General features: G+C 44.8%; 1 protein-coding gene across 2 annotated transcripts in view; it reads left to right on the top strand.

Annotated features, from left to right (window-relative positions):
* Nucleotides 1-18,610, top strand: part of LOC123764440 (lachesin) — a 328,560-nt gene that overhangs the window by 218,557 nt on the left and 91,393 nt on the right. For both annotated transcript variants that reach the window (XM_069315707.1, XM_045752306.2), the window contains exon 2: nt 10,237-10,369. In XM_069315707.1, coding sequence (XP_069171808.1) covers nt 10,237-10,369 — 133 coding nt within the window. The remainder of the gene's footprint in view (nt 1-10,236; nt 10,370-18,610) is intronic.

The following is an 18,610-nucleotide window of genomic DNA, read 5'->3' as shown; positions in this document are numbered from 1 at the left end:
TCGGTAGCCTCATCTTAGAAAGACAGCCTCGGTAGCCTCATCCTAGAAAGACAGCCTCGGTAGCCTCATCTTAGAAAGACAGCCTCGGTAGCCTCATCTTAGATAGCCAGGTATGAAAGCCGTCTCCTCGCCGACAGACAAACATTCCATCACCATGTGTTTGTGACGGGCGGTGAGGCGGGGGTGAGAGGCTGGCCAATTTTCCAGCTTATTAAAATTCAGACGGGATCCTTTTCCTTCCCGGATGTTGATGGGATTCCAGGTGTGAAGTTTTGCTGCCGCAGGATGGTTGGTGGGCGTGTGTGTGTGTGTGTGTGTGTGTGTGTGTGTGTGTGTGTGTGTGTGTGTGTGTGTGTGTTCACCTAGTTGTGTTTGCGGGGGTTGAGCTTTGCTCTTTTGGCCCGCCTCTCAACTGTTAATAAACTGTTTACTAACTACTTTTTTTCCCACACACACACACACACCCCCCAGGAAGCAGCCCGAGACAGCTGACTAACTCCTAGGTATCTATTTACTGCTAGGTAACAGGGGCATTCAGGGTGAAAGAAACTTTGCCCATATGTTTCTGCCTCGTGCGGGATTCGAACCCGCGCACACAGAATTACGAGACCTGCGCGCTATCCACCAGGCTACCAGGCCCCGTCGTAGCCGGGGCGGGCGTAGCCGGGGTGGTGTGTGTGTGTGTGTGTGTGTGTGTGTGTGTGTGTGTGTGTGTGTGTGTGTGTGTGTGTGTGTGTGTGTGTGTGTGTGTGTGTGTGTGTGTGTGTGTTTACTAGTTGTGTTTTGCGGGGGTTGAGCTTTGCTCTTTCGGCCTCTCAACTGCCAATCAATTGTTTACTAACTTTTTTTTTCCCACACCACACACACACACACCCCAGGAAGCAGCCCGTGACAGCTGACTAATTCCCATGTACCTATTTACTGCTAGGTAACAGGGGCACTTAGGGTGAAAGAAACTGCCCATTTGTTTCTGCCTCATGCGGGAATCGAACCCGCGCCACAGAATTACGAGCCCTGCGCGCTATCCACCAGGCTACGAGGCCCCCTGTGTGTGTGTGTGTGTGTGTGTGTGTGTGTGTGTGTGTGTGTGTGTGTGTGTGTGTGTGTGTGTGTGTGTGTGTGTGTGTGTGTGTGCGTGCGTGCGTGCTTGCAACGATGTAAGTGTTCCGCCTGTTGCTGGTGGATTCCGTTCACTGTGCTTCCTAAAATACACGGAGCTCATGTGGACGAATTTAGTTTCTATAATTAACCTAAATTTTGTGGATAATCAAACCTCAATTGCTATTTTTTTGGTTTCGTTTAGGCAATATGTTTTAAGGTTATTTTTTTCCTGTTTCCAAAAAAATAGATTAGTTTTCCAATGTCTGTTTTAGTGATTTCGTTGAAAATTTAATAAAGTCTGGAAAACTAGTAAATAATGAATGCTGATTCAGTGCTCGAACCGATACTGCTGGTGTGTGTGACTGTTGTTAATTACCTGCGTGTTTATGGTGCGTTCCGTCTGATCGCTGGTTTGTAGACCTTGTGTTCGAGTTTTATGCGTTAAGGTTCACCAGGAATGTGGATTGGGTATCAGGAATGGGTGTGGATTGGCTATCAGGAGTGGTGTGGATTAAGTATCGGAGTAGTGGATTGGGTATCAGGATAAGTGAAGATTGGATATCAGGATGGGGTGTGGATTGGGTGTCCGAGATTACTTTAAACTTAGACTGCTGAAGTGTGCAGTTGAGGTGTGTAGGGATGCCAACTGCTCACAACAGCTGTCAACAAGGTAAAATGCCTGGAACAACAGTCACAAGGTCTTGGGGAGATCTTGCCAGGTATGGGACGTGTCTTACTCAACCTGGCGGTGCAAGTTATCAGAGAGCGGTAACATCATTTATATCACATCATTTATATGATGTGGTGCTAGGTAATTTATATGACAGGCGGAGGATCATTTTGTGGGGTCGACACGGCAAAGTTTGCTAATATGCAAGAGGAAAGATTTCCTGAAACATCACCTGCTTACCATACTAATTCACTAAATTAAAACATAAAACGAAAATGTATATATACATGGAAATAGGGATAATTGTCTTTTAAGAGATGTCATATGTAAATCTCCTCATAGTATCGTCTCTTGCCGACGATACCCAGGTGACGTAACACATCCTAACATTCCACTGTTAATATGACGACCTGGAACAATAGCGGCGGCTTAAACACCACTGTCGTATGCAAGGGACAATTTGGAGCGCGAGTGATGCTCGGGGAAACTATTTGCATGTTCAATAACTGACATGTGTTTTAATATCTTCACATACACGTGCAGGGTCAGGACCTGGCCCCCGGTGGGATGTGTTGCTGGGAGTGGTCACACCAAAGTCAAGGACACTCACCAAGCTTATTCGCCTCCACTTACCAACACCAAAACTCAATAACGCGGACGCAAAATAATTATAATTTACTCAACATTCACAACACACATTCATCCGCGTGCTTCTTAGCTGTCGATGAATGGGGAGTCGTCTCTCACAGGATGGATCTGGAGTTAGCACTTGTAGCTTTGGAGTGTGATGATGGTCAGGAGCTCCAGTGAGCACACATCCTACCAATGAAAAGTTTCACCGAGAATAATGAGATGAAGCTCTAAGTAAGCTGGCTGAACTCACGCCTCATATCACTTAAGTTAAAAATCTTCCCATAGAGCATCAATCAGAATGCAGTGTCAATCATACACAGGCATATGATTAGATCAACTCTGGACTTCTCTGATGACACTGGGAGTGGAAGGAAGAGTTATCAAAGCCACTGACGAAGGTCAGGTCAGCCGTGACCTTTTCTCGCTATCTCGTAAACTCAACAATCAAAATTGTGGTTGGGTCAGTACCAATGATTACACGAGAAAGACGTATATACTTCCATCTGCTTGTATAACCAAACGTCGTATGTCACCACACACATGACATCTAAACTGCCCATGTTATCCCCTGATCCATATACCCTACAAGAAGTACACGTGTCGTTAGATAAAGATGATAACCAATGTTCAATCCCCAGTATTGAACAGCACATCAATCATGGGGTTCAAGTAACAGAGAGAACACCATTCTCTCTCACATCGAGTATCAGGAGTGGATTGGGTATCAGGTGGGGTGTGGACTTAGTATCAGGTGGGGTGTGGACTTAGTATCAGGTGGGGTGTGGACTTAGTATCAGGAAGGGTGAGTATTGTCAGTTTAAAGTCATTACGTTTTACTACAAGTTCAGCTTTGAGTCTGAAATAATTTCTCAGATTACATAAGAACATACGAATGAATTTTAATATTTATTTTATCTTATTTTTAATTTTCATTTTATGTCCATATAGCCCTGTTGGATCGTTGTGGGGAGACAGCTCCCTGTTCGTGCAACTGAGCAATCAACAGCGTGTGTTGGAGCTCAGTTGCATGAACACAGCAAGATTGCACAGCACTGCACAAAACTGCAACACGACTGATTACCTCAGCAGCAGAAGCAACAATACCGCCAGCAACAGCAGCAGTAACAGCAGCAGCAACAACGGCTGCTTCACCCACTTGCTCATCTCATCACCCTGACACAACAAGGCCTGCTGGCGGCCATCCATCAAGAGCTCGTCACAAGAGAAGAAAGTATGGAGGCAAGACAAAGACAAACTTCAGCACCCTCACCAAGTCTAGACGCCGCCCGGAATATTGAGGCTCCTTGTCTTGGGTATGATGAGAAGAAACCCCTGGGAGAGTGAGTTACAGTGAGTGAGTGAGACAGTGAGAGAGAGAGAGAGAGAGAGAGAGAGAGAGAGAGAGAGAGAGAGAGAGAGAGAGAGAGAGAGAGAGAGAGAGAGAGAGAGAGAGTGTGTGTGTGTGTGTGTGTGTGTGTGTCACCATCCTATGCTGCTGACTGCACTCTACCTTCACATACAGAAAGGAAGAAATGCCAACTGCTGCAAGACTCATCAATCACAAACTTTCACTGATTTCTACCTGGGGCAGGAGACGGCAGGTCACCTTTGTGGCTGAGAACACACAAGCGATGATGATAACTAGACTGCACACGGTGAATCGAAGAGACTCACAAATGGATGACAAAACCCTAGAGTTTCACAAATGAAATTGACATTTTGGGAATGAAGTTCGACTCTTTAATGACAATGAAGAGCCACGTGGTTAAGCTAGCCCAAAAGGCAGCCAGGAAACTTACAGCCCTACGGCGCATCTCTCACCTTCTTGACAGCTGGGGCTGCAAAACCTTATATGAAGCACAGGTTCGCTCTCATCTAGAGTATGCACCCCTTTCCCGGTTCGCCTGCCCCACCCTCTCCCATAATTCATCAGACTGTTGGACAAAGTGGAGAGACGGGCCAGAAGGCTCATCTCCAGTCTTGACCAAGTCTGGTGGGGATGGTCTGCAACAGAACCTGCAACATTGTCGTGACGTTAGTGGTCTTATTATTACGTACAAGACCAACATCCTCAAAGTTCTGCACTTGGCCCAACTCTGTGGACTACCAGTAGCTGTCACCCGTAGCACTAGGCTCTCAACTTCTAATTGTCTCATGCTGGAAGTTCCTTTGTCAAGAGCATTACTCCATCTGCGATCAATCATTCACTCCTAGCGGCTGATTCGCATCTGGAACTTGTTCCCCCAAAAGGTTGATACACAGGAGATCAGATCAATTGAACATATGAAGGCTCTGGTATACAATCAGCTACAGGCTCATCCTGTTCCTTATATGAGTGTTACCTAATGTTGTTAATGAATAAAGGCTATTCCTACCGATGCATATACCAAGCTCATGAAATAAATGGGCCTCTAGGAGTAGGTTTCAACTTAGCTGAGGAAGGATTACAGCTTTTGCTTGCAGTTTCACCAGGTTCCTTATATGATAGTTCCCTATGTGATAAGTTCAAACTACATTCTCATGAAATAAATGAGTTCCCCCTTCCCCCTCCAACACCAAGCCTCACCCCCCCCCCCCCCCCCCCGAAAACCAAACCAATCCCTCCCATCCCCCCAACACCACCCCCCCCCCCTCCAACACCACCCCTCCCCTGCACCTGGGGTGTTAATCTCCAATGATCATCTTCACATCTCTGACGGATCTATAATGTGTTGAGGAGAGCCGGGAATTATTTCATTACACAACAATTAGATTATATGCCGTGTTATGAACCAATAATAGACTCCACATCCCTGCGGTAGTTTGTTTGTGGATATTAATGAGTTATTTGAGATAAAAATCATGGAAATGGATATGTTTATTGCACGTTACATTATATATATATATATATATATATATATATATATATATATATATATATATATATATATATATATATATATATATATATATATAATCGTTTTTAGTAAGAGGCCGTTCTCACTGTGGACGGGAAGGCTTTTATATTTGAGCATCGATGGATTGTTTGACCAACTGTACGTGGTTTAAGTCTCTGGTTGTTTGACTGTCTTCTTCCTGGGATATTCTTGAGCCGACCCCAAGGCCTCTGGTTCATCCACTGAGTGTTATCCATTCCGTCGTACTCATGTGGTGGATGAGTACCTATCACACTCATGTGGTGGATGAGTTACTATCACACTCACTCATGTGGTTATCTTGAAGTTATCTTGAGATGATTTCGGGGTCTTAGTGTCCCCGCGGCCCGGTCCTCGACCAGACCTCCACCCACAGAAAGCAGCCCGTAGCAGCTGACTAACTCCCAGGTCCCTATTTACTGCTAGGTAACAGGGGGCATCAGGGTGAAAAAAACATCTTGCCCCTTTGTTTCCTCCTCTACCGGGGATCGAACCCAGAACCTCAGGACTACGAATCCGAAGCACTGTCCACCCAGCTGTTAGGTACCCTTACATGATGACTATAACATGATGATGATAACATGATAACATTAGTGGATGACTACCCATAACTCTCACTCATGTGCATATATCACTATATACTTTCTAAATCAGGGCTTCTTTTCTAAAGTCTAGTCTAATATGAAGAGAATTAGATGAAAATGTCGTTGTTTTCTAGACTGCACAACAAAAGGAAAACCTAAAGCTTACCGGAATTTGCAATATCAACGGCTGCAAAAGAGTGAAAGTTTCCACGAATTCATCAAGAAGCACAAACTGAAAACTTTGGATGTGATGAGACACACGACACTGAAGGAGACACAATGAGAACATCATTAACGCTTGCCACGGGTATCCTGGAACATGTTTCTCATTACTGAGATGAGAAAGGTGTTTTGAATGGATCATTTGTGATATCAAGGAGATGTTATGCATCTCTCATTTGTGAGAAATGATTGGTTATTCTGTATCTCTGAAGGTCAAGTGTTCTGGCGCTCTCATTACTAAGATGAGACAGGTGTTCTGTATCTCTCATTGATGAGATCATAAACTAGTCGAGCGGACAATTTTTGTCACATTTCTGATTCTTGAGAAAGACCAAAGCATTTCTAGGTTACTACCTTGAGAGCAAAGAGTGACTACCTTGAGAGCAAAGAGTGACTACTTTGAGAGCAAAGAGTGACTTGCTCTCAACTTCTCTCACATACATGGATTCGTTACTAGTAACACCGTGTTCATTGTAATGACATTGTACTCCTTACTGATGCAACTGGACTCATTACGTAACACCATAATGAGAATTACATATTCGATGAGTTTCATGGTCCTATATAAGGTGTAGATGATTCATGTTGGATCAAATTAGTGACTGAATCGATATGATGCTACATTGCTTTTTATATAATATACGTAGATACATCGGCGTGTATACCGCTACAATAGACTACATGAAGGGTTACACAGTGTGTCAAGCGCTGGCTATGTGGAGCTGTAATCTTCATCTGGCAAGATAATCATATAGAGGCTTGGGATCAATAGCAAGGTGGCAAGCACAGAGGTAGCAAACACAAAGGTGTCAAGCACAGAGGTGGCAAGCACAGAGTTGTCAAGCACAGAGGTGGCAAGCACAGAGGTGGCAAGCACAAAGGTGGATTCCAATCGGTGGATGATTGAGAGGTGGGACTAAGGAGCTGAAGCCACGTCGTCACAAGCACAATCAGGCAAGCACATGTAGGTGAGTACACCCAGCGATGGGCCGTGTCAGCACTACACGAAGCTCTCAGTAAAAATGCGAACCTAAAGAAATGAGTGTGATACAACCCACTCGTGTTCAGGCACTGTTTTGGGCATCTACGTCCGTGGGTGTTGGTGGGTCGGGGGTGTCGGTGGATGATTGTAAGGGGGGAAGGGGATTATTACAGCAGAGATGTTGGGGGAAGGGGTCAATCTGTGGGGGGGGGCGTAAGGTGGGGGCGTCAGGGGGGGGGCCGTGAGAGGTAACCAATTAGGTGTTGTTACGGGCGTCGATCACCGGCGGAGGCGCGGCGGGAAAATAATGCTGTGAGTGATAACCGCATGCGGCGATAACAGTGTTTAGGGCGCGTAATGTGGCCATAACTCTGCCGCCAGGCACGAGGGGCGGCACGAGGGGGCGGCACGAGGGGGCAGCACCAGAGGGCGGCACCAGAGGGCGGCACCAGAGGGCGGCACCAGAGGGCGGCACCAGGGGCTTCACTCTATAGTTAATCATATTATTAACTATAATGTGTCTAAACCACAAATAATTTTGGCCAGTAACGCGCTGTGTGAGAACAAGTGTCAACAAATATCCTAATTAAGAGAAAGTTATGTAAATACGAGAGTCTCAACCAGAGCAAGATGTGTGCTTGGCCTGACCTCCGGGCCTCAACATACTGAATATTTTAACTCGTGACAAATAAAGTAAAGTGCTTTTTGCCTTTGTGACAATCCAGAAGTCCAGCGTTCGACTCCAGGATAGTATTGATTCGAGTTCTGTTTAAGCTGGATTATGGGGTATAATTCGCCAAGTCTAACAAGTAGAAATCCATATTAAGGGATAATCGTTGTCCTTCTGGGATAATGACTCGACTCTCCAAGGACGCAATCAACAGCCTTTCTGTCTGTACGTACCTATTTACCACTAAGTGAACAGGTGCATCAGGCTTAAAGAAACAAACCCAGGAACCTTCCTTATCCTAATGCATCATGAACCATGAACAGGTTGTTGGAATATGCCTCCGATCCTTCACTGTTTCTCATTCAACTGTCAAGTCCACAAGTCCCACTTGTGGACTTATGGAAAAGAGTAAAGTCCATAAGCAAGACCAAAGCGGTGGCAACACTGTGCAAGATATCTGCACGCGTAGTCATTATTGCTTTTCTAATATCTTCAAAAGTTATCGTTCTATCTCAAAAAGACACATTCATATTTAAGAGAATGACAAGCCTTGTATAACATTACTCGTGTTAACAAAACATGAAATAAAACACGCTTGGCGCTAAATATATATATATACAAAATACATCTCAGGTTGTATGGTGAAGCAACATGGTAATTAACAAGTCCTGTTTAATGTTGGGCTTTAGGCCTATGTCGTTATGGAGGGTTATTAACACCATGACAATACTGATCAATACAAAACTATACACACCGCGAAATAGTGGTACAGCTCTTATACACAGTAGCTGTGTATATCCTCATACATTTGGTTTGGTATTGGACTTAAGGCCTAAGAACCACGAGAGAGTCACTGAAGCCACCACAATACAGACCAACCAGCAAGTCTGCTCTAGCTATAAACATTGTCTAGAACTCAAGTATACTCTGAATATATACAGAAGTATAATGATAACATATACACAAGTCGGTGAGTATGCCAGTAACACCGACCACCACAATACATTTGTTCACAGAAATTAAACTATACAAAACTGAGAGAAAGGAACACTTTATATGAAAAGTTAGTACATGCAAATAAAGAAACTGCAAATTGCTTCTAAAACACAAGAAAACAAACACAGCTCATTAAAACAAATAAAAACAGAAAGAAATCTTTCACTCTGGGCCAGCAGTTACAGGTGGACCACTCTGGGCCAGCAGTTACAGGTGGACCACTCTGGGCCAGCAGTTACAGGTGGACCACTCTGGGCCAGCAGTTACAGGTGGACCACTCTGGGCCAGCAGTTACAGGTGGACCACTCTGGGCCAGCAGTTACAGGTGGACCACTCTGGGCCAGCAGTTACAGGTGGAGAGATACAGAGATAATGTGAGACAGAAGATAATGTGAGACAGAAGATAATGTGAGACAGAAGATAATGTGAGACAGAAGATAATGTGAGACAGAAGGCGTGACGGTTAAACAAGACAGAGAGCGCCGTCATCACTGGAAACGCAGAAAGTTCCCGCCTCGTGATGAATGATTGCGGTGGATGACGCGCCACATTTAGACATAACAGCAAAGTAAGGGTTTCAGGTCTCCTGCAGCAGGGTGCCGAGTCCTAACTTAGTGAGAACTGAGGCTCACAGGAGTAGCCCTCGAGGAAGGAGCTCTTAGAAGTGGTCAGGAGGATCATGAACCCCACAATGACTCGTGCTCCAGCTGCTCAACGGGGGGCTCACAATCACGAGGTAACGACATGGAAGTGTGTGAATCTTAAGATGATTTCGGGGCTTAGCGTTCCCGCGGTATATATGATAGAAGAATGCAGTTATTATAAGGCAATGGAGTCATTTGGGCGACCACATGGCAAGATGAGACATATACAAATTGCTACGCTCTCTTTGTTCATAATAACTCAGTCAGAAGCAATTAGTGTGTGGGTGAGGCTAAATATTTTAACTCTTAAATAATGTATCTATTTTGGAGGGAAATATCAGATTGGGTAATTTTACGAGTATTTACCAGGCCCGGTTTAAGCTCCTGGGCTCCGACGGTCATATCACGCGACAGTTTAATCTCTTGTGAGCTTAAATTAATCCCTTAAAATTAATGTCATATTCAGGTGTGCATCAACAGTTAATGATTTGTTCACTATAAACATCCTTTCCCATAACAATTTCGCCAGGTTTATTACAGCCCAAGTTGTATTAGTAATGTCCAGGTGATCAATACGCCAATATTTACGTCAAATAATTAACAAGTATAAATGTACCGGCCGGAAATGATGTGAATAATACATTGGACAACACTATTTATATGACAGTCAAAAAATTTTAATATATAATTTAACTATTAATAATAATATGTATATAATAGGTATTTATTTTGAAATATGAATCTGATAGAATATGAAAGAGTTTTATTTTCAGATAGTGACCTAAATGTGGTAATAAAAAGCCTCTTTCTGTTGACCAGATGCTGTGGGAGAGTGTGTGGGCGTCCCGTGTGTGGGCGGAGGCGTGTGGGCGGCGGGTGGGCACGTGGTCATACCTGGTGCTGCTGTTGGTAGTGCAGTCTCACCCGCCGGGCTCAGCCGCCCAGTACACGGGTGAGTTGATCAGCCGCTGTCCTCCTGTCCCCAGGCCAGAGTCCTCCATCACCTACGCTTCCTATAATCATTCTTTACTTTTCAGACACATCTCGACGTATATATCTGATATACTTGTGTCCCTCTGCCTTATTATACCCATTATAAACGACTGGTATTATATTTATTACGTCTCTGCTTATCCAATGTCATAACATATTTCAACCCGTTCTCGCACTTTCTTACAGTCAATATTGACTTATTAAATACGTGCATATGTGACATACTAAAAATACTAGTTTACTTCATAAAAAACCCCGACCTTACCTAACCTTCTTAGCATGTTGAGATAAGCATCTTATTGCTTCGTAATTACAATTATTACTTAACCTATACCTATAATAGGTAAAGTAATAATTGTAATTACGAAGCAATAACATGCTTATCTTAACATACTAAGAAGGTTAGTTGAGGTCGGTGTTTTCTATGAAGTGTTTCAAGGTAAACTAAAATATTCACAATCAATTAGTATGTCACATATGCACTTATTAAATAAGCCAATATTGACTATAAGCAAGTGCGAGAACGGGTTGGACTGAGGCACAGAGTGTTGCTGGGCGAGGAGCAGGCAGCAGCAGCCTGGCACAGACAGTCACATGGTATATTGTTCATAGTGGAGAGTGATTCTACTTTTGTAGAACCATTATCAGATGTTACCAGGTTATTCTTTATTATTTATTGTTTGTAATAAATGTTTGTCTGTCAGACAAGTGTGTTTGCCCTTATCTTGGTGAGGATTTGTAAGAGGCAAGAGAAATAATTGCAGGCCGGACGACACCATACAGAAAACAAAAGGGGGAACTAGGAGGAGGTCAGCCTAAGACCAGGAGAGAGAGGGTGTCATGGTGGCTCATGTAGGGTGTGTACTGCTGACCACCGGTCAGTTCTGAGCAGAGTCCCCAATAGTATGACGCTGAGCCCCTTCTCCATATTGAAGTTCATTACCGGGTGATTCTCCAGTGTGGCCTCTGCTGGTGTTAGTAGTAGAGGTGGTGGAAGATTTTTTTTTTAGTTTATCAACTTCTCCCTGACGAGGCAAAAGTCCAAGGTAAATTGGGTGACACCTGAGAGACAGTTAGGAGGACCCCTGATAGTCGGAAGTACTAAAGAAGTAGCAGGGTCGGCAGAGCCGCTAACAAGTTGTAAAAGTCCACTTCATTTATAATTTCATTGTTTAGACAACCAGCGCTTGTGTAGGCCACACACACACACACACACACACGTTTGTGTACTCACCTAGTTGTGCTTGCGGGGTTGAACTCTGGCTCTTTGGTCCCGCCTCTCAACTGTCAATCAACTGGTGTAAAGATTCTTGAGCCTACTGGGTTCTATCATATCTACATTTGAAACTGTGTATGGAGTCAGCCTCCACCACATCTCTGCCTAATGCATTCCATCTGTTAACTACTCTGACACTGAAAAAGTTCCTTCTTAAGTCCCTGTGGCTCATGTGGGTACTCAGTTTCCACCTGTGTCCCCTTGTTCGCGTCCTCTGTGTGGTGTGTGTGTGTGTGTGTGTGTGTGTGTGTGTGTGTGTGTGTGTGCGTGCGCGTGTGTGTGTGTATGTGTGTGTGTGTGTGTGTGTGTGTGTGTGTGTGTGTGTGTGTGTGTGTGTGTGTGTGTGTGTGTGTGTGTGTGTGTGTGTGCTATTTCTAGGGCACTCATATCAGACAATAGAGTTGTTGTGGTAAGCAGCCAGTCTCACGAATACAGAGTGGGACAAGTGAACTTAAGGACACAAGAGCACTTCATCTGCCACACAAGGTGCACCAACTAACAAAGTGTCCCGTCCTGGGGCTCCTGGTGACTAACCTCTCTCTCTCTTATGTAAAACCCGAATATCTGTTTGTTTGTCCAAGATTGCAAACCAAATAGTACCTTTTGTAACTCTGTGGACCATCGTATATATATAGTTATATACTTTATATATATATATATATATATATATATATATATATATATATATATATATATATATATATATATATATATATATATATAGAGAGAGAGAGAGAGAGAGAGAGAGAGAGAGAGAGAGAGAGAGAGAGAGAGAGAGAGAGAGAGAGAGAGAGAGAGAGAGAGAGAGAGAAAGAGAAAGAGAAAGAGAGAGGAAGAGAGAAAGAGAGAGAAAGAGAGAGAAAGAGAGAGAAAGAGAGAGAAAGAGAGAGAAAGAGAGAGAAAGAGAGAGGAAGAGAGAGGAAGAGAGAGGAAGAGAGAGGAAGAGAGAGGAAGAGAGAGGAAGAGAGAGGAAGAGAGAGGAAGAGAGAGGAAGAGAGAGGAAGAGAAAGAGAGAGAAAGAGAGAAAGAGAGAGAAAGAGAGAGAGAGAGAGAGAGAGAGAGAGAGAGAGAGAGAGAGAGAGAGAGAGAGAGAGAGAGAGAGAGAGAGAGAGAAAGAAAGAGAGAGAGAAAGAGAGAGAGAAAGAGAGAGAGAAAGAAAGAGAGAAAGAGAGAGAGAAAGAGAGAGAGAAAGAGAGAAAGAAAGAGAGAAAGAGAGAGAGAGACAGAGAGAGAGAGAGAGAGAGAGAGAGAGAGAGAGAGAGAGAGAGAGAGAGAGAGAGAGAGAGAGAGAGAGAGAGAAAGAGAGAAAGAGAGAGAGAAAGAGAGAGAGAAAGAGAGAGAGAAAGAGAGAGAGAAAGAGAGAGAAAGAGAGAGAAAGAGAGAGAAAGATAGAGAGAAAGAGAGAGAAAGAGAAAGAGAGAGAGAGAAAGAGAGAGAAAAAAAGAAAGAGAAAGAGAGAGAAATATGGAGGGCGGGTCAGGAGGAGAGAATGAAAATAGACTCGCAAAATGACACGAATTCTTTACCCAACGGAGTGAAATGTGCAGTAATACTTTATAGGAACTCGGGGCCACCATAATGAAATCCAGTCCTCCACCCACTGCCAGCTGCTTGACCTTCGCCCACTGCCAGCTGCTTGGCCTCCACCCACTGCCAGCTGCTTGACCTCCGCCCACTGCCAGCTGCTTGACCTCCACCCACTGCCAGCTGCTTGACCTCCACCCACTGCCAGCTGCTTGACCTCCGCCCACTGCCAGCTGCTTGACCTCCTCCCACTACCAGCTGCTTGACCTCCGCCCACTGCCAGCTGCTTGACCTCCGCCCACTGCCAGCTGCTTGACCTCCGCCCACTGTTACTCTCCTAGGAGGGGGGGGGATTAATTCTTACATTTCCTGTACTGTGAGCTGCGTGGCCTGGTGTATAGAGCACCGACCTCTTCCCTTCCAATTATCATTCCTCATGGGTACCTAGGGGGTGTGCGCCCGGGCGTCTGTTCACCCACCCACCGATTCACCGCCCACACAGTGCTTGTTGCAGAGAGGTGTCACCCTTCAGGCACCTAGACATGGCACAGGTCACAGCAGGCATTCAGGTTCCTCCCAAAAGGGAGAGTCAAGTACTCACATGAGTGGTGAGTACGACGGACAGGTAACCCCCCTCCCCTACCCCTCCCCCCGGGCCACCACCTGTGTTCACTATCCCATGCCACGCCCAGGGCTTGTTCAGGACCCGCCAATGTCTCAGCTCACCCGGGGGATGGAGGGGACTTATTGAGCTATCCGGAAACCCGTCAGCCAAGAGCATGGACCTGGGAACAATGCACCCAGAGGACGCAGCGGAACGTGTCAGGTTTGTGACGAATCTCGCTTCCTTAGAGGCGATGGAACCCTTCGCAGACACACCGGCTGTGAGGGTTCATAGATGGTACCTGTAGAGAGAGAAGGCCCACAGGTCCCCCCCCCCCGGCACCACCACACATTCCAACAAACTTCGTGTCATCAGATGACCTCCTGGGGGCCACCAAGGCATCCACTACCAGAGCTCTTCCCCCACATTCCTAAAGCAGCGCGCCCATTTGCAGCAGGGAAATATACAGACCTTCTTAGGAAAGTGAATGAACGGTCTTCAGATCTTAATGCTGCGGCCACCATCAAAGCATGGCATAATTTGCTCATGTTTGGCAATATTTGCTTAGGCGTACCTGCAAGAGGAGGCAAGTCACTAGCCTCATCAGTCACTAGGGCAATAAATAAGTTCCCCAGAGCTGACAAGTTGATCCCCATCCCTCCTCAACGCAAAAACCACCGTGGCAGACCCAATTCTAATGACAATTTTAAGCTAGGAACACAAGTGACCCAAAAAATTGAAGAGGGCAACACAGTACGGGCAATAAGGTTACTTACCAGTGAAGACACAATCGCCCCTAGAAATACCACTACTGCCGAATCACTAAGGAAGAAGTACCCTCCCAGAGTACCATGGGAACCCACAGCTCGGGACACAATTAATGTCCCAAACATGCGACCTCTATTCCTCCAAGCGTCAGAGGTATACAAAGCCATCGTGTAATTTCCACCAGGCTCAGCAGGGGAATACACTGGAGTAAGACCTCAGCACCTCAAGGAGATGACAAACCCAGTTCTCAGCGAAGTTGCCGAGACACTACTGTCAGAGGTCACGAAGTTTGTCAACGACTGCCTCTCTGGGCTGATCCCAGATACAACTAAACTCTGAAAAATATTAAGAAAAAATCTTAATATATTTTCTGAGCGAAAGGAAAGCAGGAAGCAGGCTGGAGAGGGGGGGAGAGGAGGATGATGGGGGGGGGGTCCCAAAGGAAGTGGGAAAGAGATGGAAGGGAAACTGCCCAGGTGATGGAAGAGGAAGGGTAGAATAGAGAGTGGGAAGAGGGACAGACTATCCCGGGCACCGCCGGATACGCCTTAATATAGTCTATATATACTGTACTATAAGAGAATATCTGCTGGTCTGTCCCTAATTGGTATTAGTTCGCCTAACCCAAATTTGCAAGGGGGAAAGGTCTGGGACGGACATAGGCTGGTCGAGGTAGGCTTGTTTAATGATTTAAGAAATATAGGCCGTAACCCCCCCCCCCCCTCTCCACACTGGAAATGAAATCTGGGAGTGTTGTCAGTAGAGTGTTGAAGCCGCTCCCGCAATTTAACCGTGCATATTCATGATTTACTTTATATATAAATGGATATGTCTGTTCGAGATTGAAGGGGAGGGAGGGAGGGATGGGGAGATGAGGGTGGAGGAGTGGGTAGAAAGGGGGAAAACGGGGAAAGTGGTAGGAAAGAGGGGAAGAGGAAGGGGGAGAGGGGAAAGAGGGAGTGAAGATAGAAGACAAACAGGGTGGGGACAGAAGAAATGAAGAAAGGTGCCGGGATAGTCTCTATCCCAGAATCCCGCCTTGTGTATATAGTTTACCTTAGTTAACTTCTATATTATATATATATATATATATATATATATATATATATATATATATATATATATATATATATATATATATATATATATATATATATAGAAGCAATAACTTATTATCTGCCGGCAATAAGTGCCGGCAGATAACTATCCGCCGGCACTCGGATAGTTATCTTGGGCATAGCATTTTACCAAATCACCTCATTCTTTGGGGCACACGTGAGGAACACAAATGCGAACAAGCCTGAATGGTCCCCAGGACATATGCAACTGAAAACTCACACCCCAGAAGTGACAAAGAAGACAGAGACAGTGACAGAGAAGTGTCACTTCTGGGGTGTGAGTTTTCAGTTGCATATGTCCTGGGGACCATTCAGGCTTGTTCGCATATATATATATATATATATATATATATATATATATATATATATATATATATATATATATATTTTATATTTATATATATATAATATATTATATAATATATATATATATATATATATATATATATATATATATAATATATATATAATAATAATATATAATATATTATTTATTTTAGGGGGTATTACCTCCGGTTGCGTTTGTAAGGACCCTCGACCTTGAAGAAGACGATATGTAGCACCCAGGGAGCCTTGTGGGGCACCCACGAACACCCACATATTGTCTTTTCCTACCAAACACTATATTTCGTGTATTTTGTCATTTTAATTTATTTAAAACTTCATTGCACAGAAATGGTTACACCATTGGTCACAGGCAGGGTACAAGGCTACTTGTCACAAGTTGTAGAGTTCCTCCAGCTCCTCAGATGGCGGGCAGGAACCATGGATGCAGTGAGCATTTCCTCTCTGTATCGCCACACTATTGCGATGAAAGAGGAAGCTGGCGGCTGTAGGGTCTCTTGTTGTTTCAGTAAGCTTAGAACCTAGCTTCTATAAAAAACTAGCAGCAATTTTACCCCAGGCACCGAGTGTCTCTGAAGCAATGGGGACAAAATTGTAGTGGTGATCAAGATTTCTGTATTTACGTGACTTGGCTGCTTCCCGGTGATTGGCAGCACCTCCTGCCTGTGCAGCACTGAAGTCAACATAGGTGTTGGCTAAAGTCGAAACGCAAGTGTAATCCCACACAAACTGTCTACCATTCTTCCAGAAGTTCACCGTGATCCCGGCTGGGCGACTGACAGGCTCATCAGAGTTGAGGGACATCAAGTAACGGGGGTTATATATATATTATATATAATATTATTATTATATATGAGTATATGTGCATAATACCAGTGCTGACACCCGCTCAGCCGGCTGTGTACACATTCAATAAATGATATTTACCCCCAGCTCACACAGCTGGCGGCCTCTACTCTCTCTGGCTCAATACTGCAGAGGAATAAATGGCCAAGTAAATAGTCCTACACACATAGCTCGTCTTAGAAGTTATAAGAAAAAGTATATATTCCTTGCAGGAGCGGGCGAGGCAGCCATGATATTGCTTATTTTATTCCAGAAGATATAAAAAAATACTGTATATTGATTTTTTTCACACGACCAAAATTTTTGCATATTCCAGTTCTGGGAGTTCTTTAGTGAGATTCATTTCTTTATGTAGTATTGTGCTGTTGTTTGAGGATATATATGTTACATTTCAACCAATCTAAATTATATAAAGCTGCAGAGTAATGATCTTCTTGGTTATCTTGAGATGATTTCGGGGCTTTAGTGTCCCCGCGGCCCGGTCCTCGACCAGGCCTCCACCCCCAGGAAGCAGCCCGTGACAGCTGACTAACATTCAGGTACCTATTTTACTGCTAGGTAACAGGGGCATAGGGTGAAAGAAACTCTACCCATTGTTTCTCGCCGGCGCCTGGGATCGAACCCAGGACCACAGGATCACAAGTCCCGCGTGCTGTCCGCTCGGCCGACCGGCTCCCTTAGAGCCTTATGATAGAGCCATACCATGGAACAAATCCCTTCACGATCATTAACTTTAGCATTTCATACTTATAGTTCCCACGAAGCACTTTGAACAGAGACACACCAAGTTTATTTATTTCCTTGTACTTATTTGTTTCACTCCAGCTATGGCAGTATTCGCTCCATTCCATAAGTCTTTTTCACTATAAAGTTTGTTTTAAAAAACAAAAGGCTATGTGGAGCTTACATAGCCCGCACTTAGAGAGCGCCCCTAGCACCCTCACATGGCCATATGGCTCTGGTCCTAGGAGCCTGGCAGGTGCCGGCTCTGGTCCTAGGAGCCTAGCAAGGACGGGCTCACATATGATCGTTTCTTCTGTGTGACAACTTCTGAATATGCAGTTAATTTGTCAGGCTGGAGAGTGGTACGTGCAGTTGTTGTTCTGTTTTGGCTTTACTGCATCTGTCTCTCTCTTCTCCCTGTGTCTATGTCTGTCTCTCTCTTCTCCCTGTGTCTACGTCTGTCTCTCTCTTCTCCCTGTGTCTACGTCTGTCTGTCTGCTTTCCCTGTGTCTATGTCTGTCGATTGTTTACTCTATACACTTCCCTTCTCACTCCATCTGTTTTTCCTGCTTCTCTTTTGACATTTTTATCTGCTTTTCTCTTTGTATCCCTCTTCCGTTCTCTCACTCAGTCACTGTCCTTTATCCGTATCTCTCCCTCTTCCCGTTAATCTCTCTCTCTCTCTCTCTCTCTCTCTCTTCAATCTTTTCAGGGGTGGAGGCAGAGTTGATGTTACCATGGGTCAACTGCTGGCAAACCTCGGCCTGCTGGTTTCTCGCTCCCCTCTCCCCAATACCCCATCAACCCCCCTCTATCCCCACCTCTCGGCCTCTTTAACAAGGCCAGTCTGTGTCCTTCATTTGCATATTGCGGCAAGTTAACATGTAAATCCCGGAGGGGAGAGAAGGAAATGTTTTCCGTCCCCCAGTAAGGCGAGTCTGAGAACAGGTGCAGAGGGGACCAAAGTTGACTGTTTTTGTCTGCTGTGAAAAGCTC

Source organism: Procambarus clarkii, chromosome 82, assembly GCF_040958095.1.
Source record: "Procambarus clarkii isolate CNS0578487 chromosome 82, FALCON_Pclarkii_2.0, whole genome shotgun sequence".
Taxonomy (NCBI): domain Eukaryota; kingdom Metazoa; phylum Arthropoda; class Malacostraca; order Decapoda; family Cambaridae; genus Procambarus; species Procambarus clarkii.
This window is presented reverse-complemented; position numbering and strand designations above follow the sequence as displayed.